The sequence below is a fragment of the Misgurnus anguillicaudatus genome, chromosome 17 (assembly GCF_027580225.2).
Source record: "Misgurnus anguillicaudatus chromosome 17, ASM2758022v2, whole genome shotgun sequence".
Lineage (NCBI taxonomy): Eukaryota > Metazoa > Chordata > Actinopteri > Cypriniformes > Cobitidae > Misgurnus > Misgurnus anguillicaudatus.
The window spans coordinates 33,129,744-33,152,443 of NC_073353.2; the positions used below are offsets into that span (position 1 = coordinate 33,129,744).

Genomic DNA, 22,700 nt, shown 5'->3' on the forward strand with positions numbered 1-22,700 from the left:
CCGTAGTTGTCAAAACAATATAAAAAGTAATGAAAGTAGCTATGTGATCCTGCACGTATGTCCGTCTTATTAGGGAACACATGACACTACTGCTATTTTAGTATCCAGGCTTTGATCATGGGGAGGGAGAAAAAATGGAAATAAAAAATTACCAACGTCATTGACCTGCAGCAGTGGTCAAAAAATCCCACAGATCCTACGTCTGCAAAATATGCAACAACAAAAAAGCACACAGAGAGCCTTCAACAGCATATCACACGGTTTAGTGCGCGCTCGTGGCGCGGCTCAAGGACTCGGGAGGAAATGATGTCATGCGTTACTGAAGTGCAAAGGACATCGAATGACGTGACATTACATTACAGTTCTGACCTTCCAAAACACATCAGGGGTGAAAGACATTCACAAGTGAATTTCACTAATGATTTAAAGTTGTGTGTGTTAATGAGTTGTGATGAGAACTGTGTTGGTTACGAGATGCTAAACAATGTAGTGGTGCATCCGCTTATGTTTGGATTTGTGCTGGTTAAAACAAATAAATGTGAAGTTTTTCTTATGTGAGCCTATAACAGCAGAGGATGACGATTTTTGCTGGCCCGGCCCAGAAAAGCTTTCTGAAAATGTGTATGTATTTATTCACAAATGGCTCACTTCTGCATACATGCACACAGTAGGGCAGGTGGTATGACACTCCACACAATAAAAACATGTCAATTGGTGGATATTTGGCAATAAAGAAACATGGACAAATTTAAATAGTTTTTGAACTACAATATGAAAATGTATTTGTGTTGCTGAACCTCATTTGGTACAGCAGTGTGTTAGCAGTGGTTGTGGGTTCAAGACCCAGGGAACACACATACTGATAAAACGACGTATAGATTAAAGGTAGGTAGGTAGGTAGGTAGGTAGGTAGGTAGATTGATAGATCGATAGATAGATCGATAAGATAAGGATATACAATTACTTAATGTTGTGATGTTATAGTTTGGTCATACCGCCCACCCCAACATGTTGCATATGCTGTAAGGGCTGACGTGTGAGCAATAAGCACATTAACAGTCCCATCTGTATGTAAAGAAATATAAATGAACATAAAATGTAAAGCACTTGAATCTAATACTTATATTTTAAAAACACACTAGTGTGTTTTTTCTTGTGTACTTGCACAAGAGTTCAAACACATGATTGAGCTGCGCTGGCCGTCCACCTACACACACAAACATCCAAAAAGTGCAAACAACTAAAAGAAATACCAGCCAGGTGTAACAACCCCACTATAGTTCAGTATGCATACCGCAAATACTTAACACAATAACATGCATTTCTTGGGAATCACGAGAGACGATAGAAAGAAATGTTTGGCAAACGCAAAGTCTTAATGAATTTTTAAAATTCACTTCTTAAGACTTTGGTTTAATGATCACCACACATTTGACTTTACAATGAGAGTAACCTTGAGTATAAGTGTCAGATACTGATCAATAGGTTATGTACAGTAAAAAAAACACAAAGTATGATTATTGCATGTAACAAAACATTATCATAATTGGTAACAAAGTAAAACACTCTATTCTGGCTAATTTATATCACTTCAATGTAAGTTCAGTTAGAAGGAATAGTTTAATATTTTTACCATAAAATCAAGTGTGCTTACCTTAATTAGAGATGTACACACGATAGCACCAGCATTCACCATTGGATTATGTGGTTTATCTGTGATCCCCCAAAAAAGTATAAATGTAAACAAAGATATTTCAGATAAAACTCTGGGAAAATTTTGGGAAATTGTTACACACACACACACACATAAATAGTTCAAATAATGCTACTTAAAACACCACCATTTATTAATATTTTACTATGTTCTTACCTCAGTTTCGACAAATTAATACATAACATATCTATCTTTTTTCAATGCGTTCACTTAATCTTTGTACAGCGCCTCATAAATGTGTTAGCATTTAGCCTAGCCACATTAATTCCTTGGGATCCAAACAGGGATGAATTTAGAATTTAGTTTGCAGCACTTCGACCTTGGGCGCAGTAATATAGTTTGAGCGTGAGAGGTAGTAGTCAGGAGTGATGATGTTACTGCACGCTGAGGTTGAAGTGCTTTAAACTAAGTGCTTTTCTGCCATACAATATAGTTTTCATTTTTTATCCGCTTAAAAAAATCGCCACGTTTTATTTTGTGCCACCATACTTGCTCGTTGGTGTTTTAAGCCCTCAACGAAGCCTTTAAGGCAGCGTGCCGGTGCCTCGAGCGTTTCAGCCAATCACAGCACTGATGCTACATATCGGGCCTTCCACCAGCTTCTGGCAGTTCGAGCTCACCATTGGTCAGGTGAGTAGCGCAGATATGGTAACATGGGAATGTGACTGTATTTGAATCCAACTTGAAATGTTTCTAGCATTTAAGTTACGTGTTTCCGCGTTTTCACGTGTCTGTGGCACGACTTTCTTTTTCGTGACAGTTTCACATATTGGTTACTAAATTTTTTTTCCTATTTTCTTACCATTGTCTCTTGGGATTGGGGTTAGAAGGACTTTCTGTTACATAAAACGACATCCTCACCCTAACTCAACTCTAACCCCAACCCCAAGCGAAAACAGTTTAAAAACCTGACGAATAAATGTATAAACCAATACTTAAAATGACATCCTAACCTAAACCCAACTTTAAAAACGGTTTAAAAATCAGACGAAAACCACAAATCTAACCCCAATCCCAAGCGACAATGGTTTGAAAGTTGGCACGCAAAAGAAAGTTGTGCCACGGACACGTGAAAACGCGGAAACACGTCACTTAAATGCTCGAAACAATTCGAGCTGAATTCAAAAACAGTCACATTCCTATCTTACCATATCTTCGTTCAGGGCTTAAAACACCAACAACCACCATGCTCACTCATGTAACAGTCTTTAAATAGAAAAAAAATGGAAGTGTTTGGTGGCTTCTAAATTCATCCCTGTTTGGATCCTAAGGGATGAATGGGGCTAGGCTAAATGCCAACACATTCACGACACACTGCACAAAGATCAAGCGCATGCATTGAAAAAAGATAGGGATGTATTAATTTGTCTAAGTTGAGGCAAGAACATAGTAAAATACTGAAAAACGGTGATGTGTCCTTTAAGTAGGGATGCACCAACAGATGTTTTTGGTCGATACTGATTTTAACAAATTACTGGCTGAATATGAGATTTGATAAATTTTGATAACTGATGTCTTCCATAATTGATATAGATCACTGTTTTGATCATGTTTTGTCGATCATGATCATGTCAAAAATGGTGGATATGCAAAAAACATTACACTCAGTGCTTTCATGCAGTTAATCAGCGTTATATCAGCGTTTGGCATGTCATAGCCAAAATGATACAATAGTGCATCTCTACCTTTAAGTAATAGTTAAATATTTGGGATGCACTGAATGATCGGCAACCAAAACTATTTAGCCGTAAAAAAAACTATTTTTGGTATTCAGGCCAAAAAAAGGCCGCATAAATTATACAAAACAATGATGATTTTGATGACATAATAAATAAGCAATAAAATAGGCTGAATACATTTTACTGAACAATAACAATCAAACAGCAACCAGCGTAAAGTGAAAGGCATGCACGCTTTATAAATGCAGCCAAAATGTCGGCAGTGTGGAAACATTTTAAAGTGTCCAAGAAGAAAGACACTTATTTTCGGATCGAATAGTTTTGGTTGCCGAACATTCGGCCAATCCCTATTAAAAATATGAAATGTATGCAATATATGTGATGCTTTGACAAAACAGCCAAATAATTTCACTAATAGCATAAGCCTATTAGTAAGGGTTGAAATCCTCACCATCCTCATCCAGAAAAAGTTTGTTGAAGCGTAAGCCGCTGGGCTCTTTCCCAATGAAGCTGTGCACATATTCGGTGCTATGATCGTGCACAGCAACAGCGTACTTGAGTGGCTTCACGCACGACTGCAGGCAAAACGGCACTTTAGTGTCACCCACTGTGTGTCTCTGCAAATAAACGAACAGAGATCAGAAACACGGATGTGACATACAGATGGTTAAAGGTAACTCGGTCAGACATGTGTGAAAAGATCTTAGTGTTTTGTTGTTGTAGAGGATTGCTTCTGAACTGAGTTTGCTTCAAGGTGCACCTTTTACTTTGGAAAGGTAAGTGTGTTTGCTACACACATACACACACAGTACCAAAACATGAGTTGAACAGGATAATAGACAGTCCTGGTTTCTAAAGGTCCTCTGACTTTTTAAGTTTTTACATTTAGCAGTCCATCACTGCACAAAACACATTGTGGTCACCACAAGCCTTGTTTATCCTCACTGCAAGTAAACCCTGGATGTAGTATGGGTTGCGTTTTATTTTACCTTCCATCACATATTTTCATAGTATTCAGATATGGAGGCATGGAAATAACCTTGTAAAAGATAAAAATAATAAATACTGCCTCAACAGCAAGTTCTCCCTCTTAAACGCAGATAAGGGTATTTATTTTGTACAATTATATGGTTACTTGCATTGTATAACTTCTACGACCCACCAGTTGAGACCCTGCTATAAAGCAGAAGATAACTGAGGTTATTCAATCAATATCTGCTGATGGGCCAAGGCTCACAAATACAAGCTACAGTTACTATTTAACAGGCTTGTGAATCATCTCAGTGTTTGCTATATAAATGTATATATATACCCCAGGAATCTCCATAACATGATATAGATTTTATCTTTATTACCTCCTAATTATCAGAGATCAAAAGATGTACCATGGCACTTAGGGCTAAATGTTGAGAGAACTGTTATTGATTTTATGGTCCTGTTATCAGTTGTCCTCACGTGACTAACACTATAACACATCCTTCCTGCTCTACAGTCAACATGTTTTATTTTTACTTAGGGCGCACTCACATTAGGGCTAATCCAATCAAACCGTGCCCCAAGTTAACACGATGCTCCCCCCTCCGTACTCCCCCAGTAGCACGTACTCACACTGTACTTTGAGCAAAACAAGCCTGGGCACGCTTTTGTCATAAGGATGTGATTGTTTTAAAGAAAACAGAAAGTGCTAAACACTGGAGCCCATCGTAATGTTAAGTCTGTTTTTTTATTCCGAGTCGTTTGGTGCGTGATGACACACAGCCCTTTCACATGCCTATCATATTTCTTAGTTGATCTGTTGCATGTGAAGCTCAGACATTCATATGTAACCCTGCTGCACGCATCAGAAGGTTTTTACCAAGGCAGATGAAGGTGAGTGGTTGCCCAATTGACGTATCTCCTTTTGACCGATTTGTGATCAGGCTAAACCCAAGTGAACCGCGCTTGAGCCCTCCCCTGCAAGTCGGCCAGGGCGCAATTAACCAATCCATGCCCGGGCACGGTACAGAGTGATCACACTAAATCACACAGAGTGTTTAAAAAACGAACCAGGCTTTGGGGGTCAAACACGCCCGGGCGTGATTTGATTTGGATAGTGTAAGTGCGCCCTTAAAGGAATAGTCTACTCATTTTCAATATTAAAATATGTTATTACCTTAACTAAGAATTGTTGATACATCCCTCTATCATCTCTGTGCGTGCACGTAAGCGCTGGAGCGCGCTGCGACGCTTCGATAGCATTTAGCTTAGCCCCATTCATTCAATGGTACCATTCAGAGATAAAGTTAGAAGTGACCAAACACATCAACGTTTTTCCTATTTAAGACGAGTAGTTATACGAGCAATTTTGGTGGTACAAAATAAAATGTAGCGCTTTTCTAAGTGGATTTAAAAGAGGAACTGTGTTTTGTGGCGTAATGGCACTTTTGGGAGTACTTGGACTCAGCGCAGTAACACCCTCCCTCTCCCATTCTGAGAGGGAGAAGGGGAGCGGACTTTTCAGGCGAGTCGAAGTACTCCCAAAAGTGCTATTACGCCATAAAATATAGTTCCTCTTTTAAATCCACTTAGAAAAGCGCTACATTTTATTTTGTACCACCAAACTTGCTCGTATAACTACTCGTCTTAAATAGGAAAAACGTTGATGTGTTTGGTCACTTCTGACTTTGTCTCTAAATGGTACCATTGAATGAATGGGGCTAAGCTAAATGCTATCGAAGCGTCGCAGCGCGCTCCAGCGCTTACGTGCACGCACACAGATGATAGAGGGATGTATCAACAATTCTTAGTTAAGGTAATAACATATTTTAATATTGAAAATGAGTAGACTATTCCTTTAAGGTTCAGGACAAAAAAAGAGTGCTTTTATGCCTGTTTTATGTCTGTATGCTGCAACATAAATTGCCTTTGGAAAATTAATAAAGTTGAACTGAACTTTTCCGATACTCCACATGGACCGATTAATAGACATCCAAGACAGCATAGGTGTTAAATATGTGATCTTTTTAAAACTCCAGGTCAATGCCTCTAATATGTGACAAGCTCAAACTTAATGATATTAAAGGTAAAACAAGCAACAAAAGAAAATACATGATTCATACCTCTGTCCATCTACTGTGCAAAGGGACACGGCCCACAAATCTGGGCTAAATTTGGCAAGTTGAGGAATGTAGTCGGCCACCTGATAATTAAAGAAATCACATCAGATCCAAGTTCATCAAGGTTTAACATACAGTAATTAGTCGAAAAGAAAACACAACGCAAAAAAATCCTACCAGTCCACCAGAAAGCTTTTGACCTTTGTTATAAAGACTGTCAATGTGGGAGGCAAACGACTGGAAATCAGGGATAACAAACTTCTTGCGGAACGCCTGGGTTAGGAGCACAATGTTGCTTTGGACACACCTGAGGCAAGAAAAAAATTTACATTTATTTCACAGCTCTCTTATGCCAGTATTGTCTCAAATGTGTCTCAGTATTATGACTTAAGAGATTTTAGGAGAAACATCTGAGATAAAGTTAATGAGACATAATGTGAAACTAGTGTTGGGCGATATTGTCCACAGTGAGATCATCCTGTCTTCCAAGTGTCCGGCACGCTGACTTTTCAGATGTGAAAAAGATGCTAAGAATCTTACATGCGTTTCAAACAGTGCTCGGACCTTAAACCAACATTTACAATCATAGAACAGATTTCAATATAAACTCAAATATTTTTGATAAAATTCTCCATGATCATATTAATCAAAATCATTTCATATCTCTATAAACGGTTTCAGCAGTAACTTCCGGTAAACTCCGCTAATAATAAATAACAACAAAGTTCTTTTAAACGTAGTTTATTTATATAACAAGCATAAAAACAACACACAGATTACCTAGGAAAGCAAAACATTTGTTATTTTTGACAAGGCATTTGTTCAAGAGATCAGTTTAGCAACTAGTCAGACCATTAAAAAAACAAAACCGAAAGTAAGGTTCGGATCCAGATGTGTATCACGTGCGTCCGATGAAACCGTCTATACTCTAACTATATGTCAGCAATTGCATCAAATGTGTCTCAGTATTATGCCTAAAAGATTTCAGGAGAAACATCTGAGATAAAGTTGATACTGAGATGAGACAACTGTACCAAATGTACCAACTGCTATTGAAAAACTTGTTATGATGAAACCACAACATGACCTTTCTATACGCAAAAAACACAGTGATGTAAGAATGTGATGTAAGGAATTTAACTGACGTGTGACAAACCCAGTCATACCAGTATCACCGGATGAGGGAACAGGTTTAAAATGGCTTATAGATGCCTGTGCAGCCGTGCACATTTTACTTTTACTTTTGAATTCGTTGTAATTTTTTTGAACAAGGTGCTTGAAGTGAGCCGGTGCACGCTGGTACTTCTGACATGTTGTACGAATGGAAGGCCATAGTCATTGTTACCTAGCCATCACAACTAGCCAACCTGGATGACCTTCTACATTAGCCCAAATATGGAGTCTAAAGCAAACCACACTGTACTAGATACTGTTTCCCAACAGGGATGCAACGATTATTTGTTGGCACGATAAATAATCACGATTGTACGATTATATGCATTCATTCATTTTACAACATCATTGTATAAAATCACATGAACACACTTTTGAATAATTGTTAGTCTTTTGTGTATTTGTGTCTACAATTCTTTTGGTCCTGAGTAGAGAACTTAGAAACAATAAAAAATAACCTAGCTGGCTTTTGACATAAACAGTATAGCTGAAAAAAATGTAGCGCAATTAATTGAAGTCAGTCAGACCACCAGAACTGGACTCGAGCCATGAGCAGATGGTTTTTAATGCTGCACGCACCTATTGGACTGTTGCTTTGTTTCACGCATGCACAAACCAGATCCATGAACAACCAAAGAGACACGCGCATATGCTTTCGAAATGCTCTCGCGGAGCTTTGTCATACATTGCGCCAACCGACGCGCGTCTCTTGGATTGTGGATCTGGTTTTTGTGTGTGTGCATGTGAAACAGAAACACAAGGTGTAACAGAGCATTTACGATTACTTAACTGTGGCATTTTAATGCGCGGTTAATAGTGAAACTGGTTAATCGCTGCATCCCTTTTTCCCACAATGTAAATCACATTTTCTGCTGCCAGCAACTTCTTAGATTAGTCTTACAAGTCAGTCATATTTTTTTCTATAAGACTGATTAGCCCCAAACCAATTGCTAGTTAGTCATACATACTAGTTCTTGAGACACAGTCTTAGGTTAGCAGCTGGGCGATTCTCACAAAATTAGACTTATGAGGTGTCAAGAAACATTTTGATAAAAAAAGTAAATGCAAAATAAGAGTAACAAAATAAGAAGCATACAGTTACAAACATCTCTTCATGTACTATTTTGCACTTGATTTCAAATGATATCATACAAACCAATTTTGCTGATTTTTATACATTTAAGGGGAAATTTTCATTACCGCAATGTGTCCATGACTGGATTTGGGTTCTTTGACATGGAAATATTTATAATTAAAAAATCTAAAAAAAGCTTCAGTGCATGTTATACTATAAACATTTACAGTAAAGAAGCAAGTGGTGTTTGGTGATCAATGGTAAATGTAGAGACAATAATAAGGAATATAAATCTGTCCAAGACCAAATTTCTCATCCTCCGCAACAATTTTCAATCATTGTTTAAGCCCTCAAGAAACTAACATTTAAAAAAATTGTTTTAAGGGACATAATTGACTGTGAGACTCAAGATGGCTACCAGGTAAGCGGTTCTTATCTTTTCTTTCCAGATAAAAATAGAAATTTTGTTTGTCATAGTACCTAGACAACTTAGACTAGTTCTCATTACTGAAACATAAGTTTGTAAATGCATATATTTATTGCAATATTACGTTGCGGTAATGATCATTTTTGGTAATGATAATCTAAAAAAAATCTAAATTCTATAGGAAATATTTTTTTAATTTTTTTAAATAATGGTTATAGTAAGTTTAGACCTTAATCTTATATGTGCAAAAAAATGTCTTTTTAAAAATTCTGATGCTGGACACCTTCTAAATCTGGATTTCGTGAGAATCACCCAGCTATGTTTATGCAACAGCCACTGATCTTCTTCTATTTCTACAGTGACTAATGAAACGCAAGTAATATTCCCTTATTGTAACATTTAAAATCTTTAATATTTATTAGTGATGCACCGATGTGAAAATTTTGGCCGATGCCGATAACCGATATGACCCTTGTCTGTTATGGCCGATACCGATATTTGCCGATGCCGATATCTCTGTATAAAAACACATTTTAATGATAATCAAATAAAGAGCTATTTTCCAAAAAAAAAATGTACTTTTGTAATTTATTCCCAGAAATGACTGATTGGGCACCTTTACCCATGTGCAAAATGTCATCAATTAGCTGATTGATATGTAAGCTTATTCTTTGTAAGCTTCGGGATGCTTATTTTTTAAGTGGGTGATCAAATTGGTTGTGTTGAACAATTTGTCCCGAACTCCCCCTCGTATCACCCGGCCCTCACTCTCATTGCACACAGCAGCAGGGGTGTCCGGACTTTTTTGTGTGGTGATCTACTTTTAAAATGATAAAGCCGACAAGATCTACATGCTAAAAAACACTTTAAATGCGTGGACTAAACTGCATATATCTCTACATTAGATTTAGGGCTGTCACCATTACTCTATTTTTTTGAGAAGTTGAAAAAAATCCTGGAGTTCATGTACTGTATAAAATAGCAGAGACACGGTTTAGTAAAACAAACTAGAAAGAAAATGACAATAGTATCAGAAGCATATAAATCAGCACAATGCTGCAGCTCTCTCTCTCTCTCTCTTCCTCCCTCGTTCGCTCGGGCGCGCGTACACACACCGGGCGCGTGCATCAGCTGCATGAAGGAAAGAATGCGATTGCATCCTGGTAAATTTCGGAAGTTTACACTGCAGCGGGCAGGCATAAGATTTATAAAAACACATTTGAGAAGAAAAGCACAGCAACTCAAAAAGACTTTGTGTTTCACAATTACTCTAAGACAGTGGTGTCCAGACTTTTAGCCGACAAGTTCTACATGCTAAAAACACTTTAAATGCGTGGACTATACTGCATATATCTCTACATTGGATTTAGGGCTGTCCACCATCAGAGCATGTGAGTGAAGCAGAGCGGTGTGACGCTCCGCTAAATATTCCGTTCTACTGTTAAAGCGCTCCACTCAGTCGCTCACCGCCCAAGCAAGCGCTCCGTTAACTTTCCGCTCACGCTCGCAAATAAACCAATTCCCGCTCAGATCCCGCTCCGATATAATTTTTTTAAGTAAGCCAAATTGTTTTCTTGGATAATTGCATTTAATTAAAGTATTAGCTGATAAATCGCAGTTATGTACAGTTGTGTGTTGGCTATTATAGTTTAACTGATACGGAGCTCCGGATATAATTAAAATTAACAAATTGTTTCCACGACATTCACATGTTTTACTAATTTTAAGTAATAATAAATGTAATAAGTAATTACGAAATATTATAATAATTCGTTCCCCTTATGAGAAAGATTAACAAACTATTCTGTTGTATAAATATATTATTTGAAAAAACTAAAATAAATTGAAGAACAATTTCTTAACAAGAAGGTTTTTAAAGTGCAAATTTACAGTGCATCAGTAAATACAGAACACAGCTGTGTCTTAAAGAAATTAAAATTAGACAGTATTTATGAACCTGTAAATGTACAAAACGAATGCAATACAGAAGGCCATGAGTATTTATTTATGGCATTTTCAATAGTATATTGGTAGATAAATTAACGTGTATCTATATAGTATGAAAACGAATAAATCATTATTTTGGCTAAATTCATCTGGATATATCATTTTAGTCAGACTGATTTGTCATCATTTCAGAAGCTTAAATGCTATCTAAAACAACTTACATTTTATCCCGAGTGTTACTTGGTCAAAAATATTTTGAAATATAGCCGCGAGAGCAAATTATAGCACAAAAATGTTTAGCTCACACGGACCGAATGAAAAGCCGTTAATTAAGCGAACTCTCTGTAAAATAGAGGACGTGCTGAATCAGTCGAGTCGGCAGATTCTCATCAATGTTTATAATGTTCCACGCATGCTGTTGATGAAAAAATTATATCTAAATGTCCAGGGAAGAGTCCAGTGTTCAGTCAGTTAATATTAAATGCGTTTTTGGCTGAAGCTTTCTCATCCACGGAGCGGAGAACTATAAAGATTCTTATTTTAAATGGTTTTAATGCTGGTAAGCAATCAGTTAGCCTATATTATGGCGCTTTGTATTTGTGTTGATCAGTTAGATTAAAGTAGCTATTCTCGAACTAGCAAATTACCAAAGGGCATTCTGGGATGAGCGAGCGGTGCTGAGGGTATTGAGCGAGCAGAGCGGAAATTTCGGAAATGCGCTCTGATGGAAATATTACCGCACCGCTCACATGCTCTGGCGGGCAGGCATAAGATTTATAAAAACACATTTGAGAAGAAAGGCACAGCAACTCAAGACTTAAGTTACGTGTGTCACAATTACTCTTGGAGGCATTGAGCAGCATAAGGATACACAGTTAATTTATGTGCAATCTACCGGCATTGCCTTTGCGATCGCGATCGACGTATTGGACACCCCTGTCACACAGCATAGCGAGGATCTTCTTCAGACACTTTGAAGAACGACCAGGCAAACGACAGAACCTGCTTCAGCACATGTGTAACTTATGCCCTTGTGCAAAAACAAACGTACTCGCCCCCACACTCACGTCTCCTACACACACACACGTCAAATACACAGGAATGATTATCGGCCTGTTCACATCGGCCCTATTTTGACATCGGACCGATGCCGATGTGTAAAAAAATGACCATATCGGCGGATATTATATCGGCGGCCGATATATCGTGCACCACTAATATTTATTGGCCCTTAAAGCAACACTATGTAGTTTCCATGTAAAAATGACTTACAGCTCCCACGTGTGTTTGAAAAGCGCAACAGTGCCTGGTATCAGACACTCTTCTGCAGGCAGGGGGAGGGGCGGGGCTGTGTTTCCTACCCTTCACCGCCACTTTCAGAGTGTGCTTGTAGCAGCTAGGAGGCTGCTCAGGTTGCAGCAACAGTAAAATTTGCCCAGTTAAAAGTTCTTCTATCACTGAAATAATTTTAGAGACATTATTTAAAGGTAAAAAAACTACATAGTGTTGCTTTAAACGACAGTACTCTTGTGTTCGTTTCAAAACACAAGTCTCTTTATGGCCCTGTCTGTTAAATAAAGTCATTAACGGCTGCCACATTTTATCAAGCCTCTATGAGCTGACACACGCTCAATGCATCCATCTTCATCTTGTAATGAAGCCACCAGCGCCAGCCGGAGTAAACACACCACCACCAACATTTGTCTTTTAAAAACGGGCACTGCTGCATATACCCGAAAAGCAATTTTAAAAACTTTCTGACAGGGTTTCACAACTGAAGGAAGACTGAAGATAGCGTGTCAGCCTACTTTTTGAAAAGGTGTCGGTCCAGCATTACACCATCTGAAGTGGATTTCAGGGTAACTTTCAACATGTCCATACATTCTTTCAGCCGTGGATCTCCCGTTCGAAGTCCGGTGGCCTTCAGTGCCTGTATTTACATGCACATACAAAAACAAGACATTTCAATAGTCACTCACTTTATGTGCATTACTCATTATACAATCACAGCACTCCTATCGGGTATACACGCTTTGTCGGTCAGCTTCGATAAGATTAGAGTAATAAAAACATGGCTCTGTGCCCTATTTACTGGTGCTGTTAATAATAACACAGCAGTAACGGTACACGCTGACCCCGTGCCAGTCATTCTGTCATGCTATCATAAACACCACCACAGATAGATTGCAGTTGACCTACTAGCATTATTCGTAAACAAAATATCCATTGATTTATAATATCTCACATCAATGTGCGTAAGAGAGTGCAAGTGTTTTCACTCACGGTAATGAATTTGTGGGCTGGGATCTTCTCTTGGCCTTCAGCAATACTGTAAAAGAGCAGATCCTCCAAACTGGGCAGGATTCCAGCTTTCCTTCTCCTGGAAGGAGAGAGAAAACATTGGGTGAACTGACTTTTGTGATGTCATGTCTGGAGTGATGCAGGTGTTTACCCATTTGTTAAAATGCAAGCTGATTAAGGAATTTGGTTATTTGTGGATTAAACAGGAGAGCTGAAACATGCATGCAACAAAGGTAAGAAATAGAAACAGGAATTAATTATTTAAAGTAGAGTTCAAGACCCCATGAAATGGCCCAACCAGGTTTTCCTTATGTTTATGTATTTTCTACATGCTCCCAGTTACTAGATAAAGTTTCCCACAATGCAATTCAGTTGATCTGACCTATTCCAATGTGACATATTCCAGGGTTCATTTCATGGGGTATTTTAAGCAAGAATGGCCCTTGGTGATTGCAAATATTCTAGATTGTATATATATTACACCAATCACAGATTTTATGCATGATCACTACAAGGCTGCAGCTCACTCATGCTTAGTTAAAATAAGAGCCTACCCAACTTAGCCATTGCACATTTAGATGGGTTTAACTCTAATGAAGCTCTGTCTGAGCTGTTGTGGCTTTAAGCAGCTCATACTGTAGCGTCATACACAACTCATGTTTGATTCATGTTAATTGTGATGATTATGCAATAGAGAAAGCCAAAGTGTCAGTCGAGTTAGTCAGTAGATGAAAAGTCTGGCAATGACAAAAATAATTCATACTTACAATGCAAACAAACAGCAAGCAGAGCAACGTGGGAGACAAAACATGCGGATTTAATGAGACACACAAAACAGACCGTCAAAACACATTTTGATAAAACACAACTATGTATGTCTTACATGATGTAACATATTAAACAAAATTAACTGATGATGAGTGTTGCGTCCGGGTTGAAAACAAGCTTTATTGTTAAAACTAACAAATTAGATATGCACCGATATATCGGCCAATAATCGGTATCTGTTGGTAAAAGCTATTTTTAACACTATCAGCCGATAGTTTAAAAACTGCTGTACTCTTTTCTGATAAATCCAGCAATCAAAAAAATAACAGAAAAATCCAATGAATTTGAGCTCTGTGTATAGTAAATGTAAAGAAATATCGCAAGTTTAATTTGTAATATTAATGGTCATTATATCAATTAATAACAATCAGGAATATCAATCTTTAGAATTTTGTTAATGCAAGTTAATATAACTACCAAACTATCATTAAAGGATCGGCCGATATCAGCCTGAATAATCGCCGATAGTTTAAAAACTGCGATAGTCATGGCTGATAAATCATCTCAATTAAAAAAAGAACAGGAAAATCCAACGAATTTGAGCTCTTTGTATAGTAAATGTAAAGAAATATCACTAGTTTAATTTTCAATATTTATGGTCATTATACGAATGAATAACATTCAAGAAATTAAATTTTCCCGGTACAACCGTGGTTACATGATTCGGTAAAACGTTAGGTCTTCCGGGCAACATGTGTAGTTTTCTTCCGGCCAAGTGAAGCGAGTGGAGGGCCGCGGAAACTACAATTCCCATAATTCCATGCGTGCCACTCTGATGCCTCTCTACAAGTGGAGCGACAATGACAGAAGCAAAAGAAACGCGAATTTTAAGTCTGATGTGTGGAAAAAGTTTGCGTTCGCTGTGACAAGAAACGAGAAAGGACAAAATGTGATGGACATACAAAAAACGAGTGAATAATCCGTGAATGAGGAGAGTGTGTATGCCGTTTCTTAACTCATTCACCGCCAGCCTTTTTGAGAAAAGTTGCCCACCTGCATTTTTGTGATTTTAACAAAATTTTCACAAAATTCCTTGCAGGAAAAATCATTTTCTTTAAATATATAAACATACAAATTATATCAAATTAAAGAACACACCCTCTGCTTTCAAACAAACAATAAACAAACAAACAAAATGGGGAAAAAACGTTTCATTATATATTTACTTTTTCTACTTAATTTAACCACTGAAATATGGATATTTCTCTTCAAAAATACAACATTTTGAGCAAAAAGCTTAATAAATTGCGTTTTTGTAAAGGAATTTATGTTAGAGATCAGACTCAGAATGACTATCAAACATAAAGGCAGTTAAAAAAAATCATTAACTCTTTTTAACTTCCGTTTTTGATAAATTCGATTTGGCGCCATCTGGTGGATAAAAGCGGTATTACACATTCACTTTGAAATTCGTCCAAAAAGGCATATTTATTAGTTAAATATGAACTCATAAATGACGAGATAACTCGTCAATGGCGGTGAATGAGTTAATTAGAAGGCAGCCTCCTTAGGTAACATATGCAGGCTGCATCCGTCATTATTACACGCCTGGTGTATTTAAGTTAACTGAGTATTACATTCGCAAGTCATAAGCGTGTTATAACAATATACGATTAAATAAGAATAATTGTCAACTTGAAAAATGTTAATATTCTGAAATAAGACGGTCTTCATGACGTATGCAGCCTGCGAATGTGACCTATAGAGGCTGCTGACTTCCGATTGGGAAACGCACCGCTGTATTGAGTGAGCTGACCTCAGCTCTATGTCCAGCTACAATAAGTAAGCTGCTATTTTCATTTTTACTGGGTTGTTTTTGTTTTCAGGAATTGACCCATCTTAAAACCCATTATCTTGATTCTACAATCACAACCGTTGTTTTCAAATGAGTACCAAGCATTAGCATTAATAATAATAATAAATAAAAAACTAGATCAATTGAGGGAGTGACTCAATTCTTAAAACCTGACTTATTGGGAGTTGTTTAAAGTTGATAAACTAAACTAAAACTTAATTTTTAAATTGTTAACACTACACTACACTTTGTACATTGTAATGTTCAGTCTTGTTTAATAAACGCTTATGGCAGTTTTACAAGTCTTCCTTTGTTTTTTCCCTCCTGTAAACGTTCCAATAATTACCGTACCCCGGGCTTGATACCGAAATATCACCGTACCGTGAATTTTTGATACCTTTACATCCCTGGTATCGGTATAATTGTAGTGCAACTCTACTAAAAATAGAATTTTCCAAAGCCACCTTCAGACAGACAGCGACTACCAAAAGCGGAGCGGCATGATCTCATTCACTCCAAAGGAAGCTTGGTGACTTCCGGCAACACGAGTGACAGTGACCGATGGCGACAAGAAGTTGACAAAGTTTAGAAAACTTTGACTGTAAAAATAATTAGCGACTTCGGAAGCAACTACCAATGAAAGTGAAGCAGTGGAACTCATGTCAAGGCCTGTTTTATGACAACCTTCAAAGACATTTCAGGGCTCCAGACTAACTTTTTTCACTAGGAGCACAGTGGCCGCCAACTGAAAATTTTAGGGGCGCAACCAGAAAATTTAGGGGCACACACCGTAAATCAACATGCCTAACAAATATTCACATTTCTATTAATTTCCACTGTATTACAATAAATATTTTAATGATAGATGCAGGAAGTACAATGTGCTGTTTCAAATTCAGTGTCACATCACAAAAAAGGTCAAATTAACTGGTCGCACATGTGCGACTTGTTGTAAAATTCAGTGGCACACTCTCAAATTTTGGTGGCAAAATGTCACCATTTGGTGGCAGTCTGGAGCCCTGCATTTGTATTGTGACTTTTTTACATCAATAAAGCAAATTGATTCTCAAAATCCTACATGTGACTATGGAGCCCAAAACCAGTCCTAAGGGTCAATAATAAGTTAATATTAAGCTAATAAGCTTTCCATTGATGTATGGTTTGTTAGGATAGTTCTCGACTAAATATTGTACTATTCATTCATTTATTCATTTATTAAGCACTTTTCCACAACTTGTCATTGAACAAAGTGCTGTACAAACACATAATCATAAAAGCATACATCATTTACACCACATTTAAATAACAGTAAAATAAAATAAAACCCCCAAATTTGATAACCTAGAAATTCAAAATACTATACCCTATTAAATGCTAATGCTAGAGGGTATTCTTTAAGCTTATGTTTAAAAGCAGTAAAAGTACGTTCCAATCTAATAGAAAGGGGTAGATAATTTCACAATTTAGGAGCTATAGCTATAAACGCTCGATCTCCACTTCTCCGCTTTGTCCTTGGAGTCGATAAGACCAGCTGGTCAGCTGACCTCAAGGATCGTTTTGGTTCGTATTTCTTAATAAGATTTGTCAGGTACAACGGAGCCATATCATACAGTGCTTTATAAACGAAAATTAAAATTTTAAAATGTATTCTGTAGTCGATCGGTAACCAGTTTAAAAAGCTCAATACTGGAGTAATGTGCTCTCGCTTACGAGTACCCGTCAAAAGTCTCGCAGCAGCGTTTTGAACTAATTGTAAGCGTTTAATCAGTGTCTTATTTATGCCGACATATAGCGCATTGCAGTAATCTAATCTTGTAAATATAAAAGCATGAATGAGCTTTTCGAGATCACGAGTTGACAGAAATGGTTTCACTTTCGCTATTAATCTACTATTTAAAAAACCTGGAATCTGAGGGTGCAAAAAAATTAAAAGATTAAGAAAATCACCTTTAAAGTTGTTCAAATGAAGTCCTAAGCAACAAATATTACTAATGATAATTTTTTTATATTTTACGGTAGGAAATTTATAAAAATATCTTTATAGACAGGCTATATTTTCTATAAGTATATCTTTTTTGTATAATTTAAAACTCAATGAGACCTGGACATATTTTTAGACAGTAATATTCACTGTACAACCCTGCATAGCCATGGGATTCCAGGAATTCTCAAAGCTTAATTTCACAGCGGAATGTTTTAAGTAAACATAACACATCTATTCATACTACCGACTGCTCTCAGAAGACAGAACCAGCATGCAACCTTAAACCACAGACTGTGCAGACTCTATCCTGTCAGTAGAGGTTAATGGGTTCAGCTAGTTTATAATGTCTCAGCTTCATCAACATTCCCCTTTTTATGGGAAAGAAACATTTCATCCAATGGCGACACAAGATATCTGGTGACTACAGAGGGCATTTTAGCCAAAACACACAGGCAAGAAATTAAATTCCCAGAGATGATGCCGAAACATCAAATCAATATTTAACCTGCTGGTCATACAAACAGTCATCACATTCTGTTTACTGTTTTTCCACTGGGAGTCACATGCCAGTCAATACTAAATACTACACACACTGGTATACAACACTGTTGTTAACAGGCCTCAACACTTTTATCCTCATTAGAAGAGACTGTGTGTATTTAACTTCTCTGTGCTACTAATGTGCTCTGCTGGTATTTATGGGTTCAGTTGTTCCTGACATCCATTTCATAAACTTGTACAGGGTAGGCCAAGAGACAGAGCTCCATACTGATCACTGATAAATGGTGCATTAAACAATAAATGACTGAGATGTGGCAATACAATTTTTTGCTAATAACTGTAATGAGGTGTTGGTCTTTATTATAAATAAATTGTCCAATCAAATAAATAAAAAATGAATGCTATTGAGAAATCTGGAACAATATGTTTTCTTATATATACACTCACCTAAAGGCTTATTAGGAACACCATACTAATACTGTGTTTGACCCCCTTTCGCCTTCAGAACTGCCTTAATTCTACATGGCATTGATTCAACAAGGTGCTGAAAGGAATGTTGGCCCATATTGACGCACATCCAGGGCAGGAAGCTCCCATTCCACCACATCCCAAAGATGCTCAATTGGGTTGAGATCTGGTGACTGTGGGGGCCATTTTAGTACAGTGAACTCATTGTCATGTTCAAGAAACCAATTTGAAATGATTCGAGCTTTGTGACATGGTGCATTATCCTGCTGGAAGGAGCCATCAGAGGATAGGAACATGGTGGTCATAAAGGGATGGACATGGTCAAAAACAATGCTCAGGTAGGGCGTGGCATTTAAACGATGCCCAATTGGCACTAAGGGGCCTAAAGTGTGCCAAGAAAACATCCCCCACACCTTTACACCATTGCATTAATGAGAAATTGAACAGGTGTTCCTAATAATCCTTTAGGTGAGTGTAAATCATTAAATATCTACTATTTGCATAATTTTCATGTATTCATTTAACACTGTATACACTATATGATATTTGGCACATGTGTTTTCTTTGTTTACGGCCTCATCACATTGTGTAAAACATGATTAAGACATGATATTCTGTAAAGTTGCTTTAACACTATATGTATTTTATAAAGTGCTAACGCATATAAAAGTGACCTCAATATAGTCTAGTTCACATTCCACATTCAGCTTGAAATAGAGATCAGGTAAGATCTTGAAAAAAAGGCGTAGCGGCCAAGGGAAGAAAACACTTCAGCTTAGTTGCCAGGAAACAGAGAGTATTTCTCCTTTAGCACAAGGAAGTCATTTGGAAGTGAATGGATCGTCTGGATTTCTGCCCCTGATGTGACAAATCAACAGGACTTTATCAAAACAACAAAACTTCCATACAAAAATCATCAATGGCAAATCTAGGCCATTTTCAAATAATACGCTTCAACCAGAAACAATGCCACTTGCGTCAATACCATTGTTGCTTTCTAAACAAGTTTGAAGTAACGGTTGACATTATTATCTAATATCTACTGTATATTATCAAGGCTTATGTAACTAAGGCCTAATCTGTTGCAAAAAGCATCCATACATCTTCTCTTAGCATACATTTTTACTTGACAGATGCTGTAATCTATAAAGCTGCCGAATTATGTTCGGTTGACGGCTCCCTGCCAGGACCAGTACATTAGTCACTTTGTAAACCGGACAGTGTAGGTTCAAGGTTAAGTGTTTGTTTATCAGAGTGCATGTGGCAGGTGGGAATTGTGGAATGGACAGCATTCTACAGATGCGACGGCTTATTGGTCCAAACCCCTGTGGCAACTGGAAATAGCCATAGCCATTCATATGGATACAGACACAAAGCACCAAAGTTCAACTAGCTGTTTGCTTACATCATGGCTATGGTCACTTTTTATAAGCATTTTCAGAGCAAATACATATACTGTATATGGAGAGGTTAGTTTCTTTAGATTGTTTACACCGCTCAAACTCTATATAAAAGCCACTAGAAAGGGGCACGTGCCAGTCTGTGAAGCTCTTTTGAAGACCATGACAGCTTCTGTTGCACATCTAAGTGGCCTTTGTAGCAGATAGAAAAGTGCTTGCTGGTTTCAGGTTTCCGATAACTACACAATGCACCCTGAGGGAGAGAAAGAGATCAACGGCAGATCAACACGTCAGATAACGGCTTTAATTGCAGGTGTTATAGCTTTACATTCACTTCCCTTTTCTTTAGCAATCTCAGCATTTTGCTCAAATACACAACTATAGTGGTTAAGGGATTAGCTTTACATGAAACCATTGACTGCTAAGAAAGCAAAATGCAGTCTAACCGGTCTGACAGATTCAGAAATTCTGTGCTGCTTACTTAAAAGAAGTGCATATTTTTGTGCATATTATAGCTACATACTATATATGTTGAGATAAGCATCACTTTTACCATTGCTCATATGGTACGAAATGTTTCTAAGTTTAAAAATTAGCAACTCGTACCTAGCAACACCTTAAAGGACAAGTTCAGTATTTTACACTTAAAGCCCTGTTTTCAGATTGTTTATGATGAAATACAACGCTTTTGACTGAAATTTCGACATATGACCTGAGAATTTTCGGGTGTTTGTTGTATCAGCCCCCACCTCTACAATGGCTGTATAGGTGCACTGGAACAATCCTTCCTAAAATGCATTAAACTTTCGTTTACAAAGATGTGAAACTCACCGAGTGGTCAGGGGTGTTCACTGATATGCTCACACAAAAATCGCTGCTAATGATGCTTTCCAACAGGTTTTATCGTAGTTTTTGTCCAACTCCATTGACTTGTATTAGATGTGCTGTGAGGTACGGTATTACTCCGCGGCGGGAACTTTGTTTGTATTCTTGCAATTGGCAAAGGTGGATTATCGCCACCAACTGGGCTGGAGGGTCTATTATTCAAGCTCTCAGCGGAAGAATATACGGGTGTGAGGCGTTTGGAAAAATAGGTCCACAAGTTTACAACGAATGCTATAACACCTGTTGGAAAGCATCTTTTGCAGCGATTTTTGTGTGAGCATATCAGTGAACACCCCTGACCACTCGATAAGTTTCACGTCTTTGTACACGAAAGTTTAATGGATTTTAGGAAGGATTGTTCCACTGCACCTATGCAGCCATTGTAGAGGTGGGAGGTGATACAACAAACACCCGAAAATTCTCGGGCCAGCATCATATGTCCAAATTTCAGTCAAAACAGTTCTATTTCATCATAAACAACCTGAAAACAGGGCTTTAGGTGTAAAAAAATACCGAACTTGTCCTTTAAGGCCGGGTATACTTCACTTTGTTGAGCGTACACTTGTCCGCACAGCTTCCAAAAAATTTCCGACCAAGGATAAAGGCAAAATGCTGAATACATGCACAGTGAATGCTGAATACATGCACAGTACAAATGATTTTCTACCAAACCATCAGAGGGCAGCACTGAGTGGTGTCATTTACAGGACATTCACAAATTTAGGACAGAATAAGAAAAGTAGAAGATACTTCATTGCAAGCAGTTTAAAGTAAACAATATGGATAAAGCACAAAAATAAAACATTATGGAGAAGGAACTGCTTCTTAGTTGATTGTTCCTGGAAGTAGAGGAAAGTAAACCAAAAAAGAAAAGGCGATGGTGTGTGCAACCGCTGTGTATTGCCACCTAGGGGACTCTCTTGTCTCAACATTTTCCCCATGCATGTGCTGTTGTACGCATTGTACGGGGTAAACAGACGACCGCAGAACCTTCTGATGATGATGAAGTAACATTGCTAACAATATTCTGGGAATTAAAGCTAAAGGTCCTCAATATCCAGATAAAGCAATGTTTGACAGCTTTGTTAATCTGTAAAACAAGTGCCCCACTGCAGACAGAAGCAAGAGTCAATTTTTCACATTCGGTGACCTTGGACAACAATTGGTTAGAGAGCCCAAGAGCATATATTTCACTCATCAGACAGGAGGCTACCTGTCAGAGGATATAACAAGTATCAACAGAAAATCTAAAGCCCACACCAGGCTTTCCACCATCATGACTCACCTGTTAGACACTGAGTTTTGAATAAATGTTAGGCACAAATAAGGGAAAACTTCATTGATTTACACGCCAATTTGGCATATAATTGCACTTTGGGCACAGACTAAGGATGTTCATTTCAGTTCGTTTTTACAACCGCAGCTTGT

The 22,700-nt window shown here is 37.7% G+C and overlaps 1 protein-coding gene across 7 annotated transcripts in view; it reads right to left on the minus strand.

Annotated features, from left to right (window-relative positions):
• glsb (glutaminase b) overlaps positions 1-22,700 on the minus strand; it is a 47,231-nt gene that overhangs the window by 19,816 nt on the left and 4,715 nt on the right. For 4 of the 7 annotated variants that reach the window (XM_073854640.1, XM_073854639.1, XM_073854643.1 and 1 more), the window contains exons 2-7: positions 13,394-13,490; positions 12,919-13,040; positions 6,666-6,795; positions 6,492-6,571; positions 3,845-4,008; positions 1,655-1,713 (exon numbers count right to left, since the gene is read on the minus strand). In XM_073854640.1, coding sequence (XP_073710741.1) covers positions 1,655-1,713; positions 3,845-4,008; positions 6,492-6,571; positions 6,666-6,795; positions 12,919-13,040; positions 13,394-13,490 — 652 coding nt within the window. Of the gene's footprint in view, positions 1-152; positions 203-1,654; positions 1,714-3,844; positions 4,009-6,491; positions 6,572-6,665; positions 6,796-12,918; positions 13,041-13,393; positions 13,491-22,700 lie in introns of those variants that run through there. The other 3 variants (XM_073854641.1, XM_073854644.1, XM_073854645.1) reach the window with 3 other exon arrangements.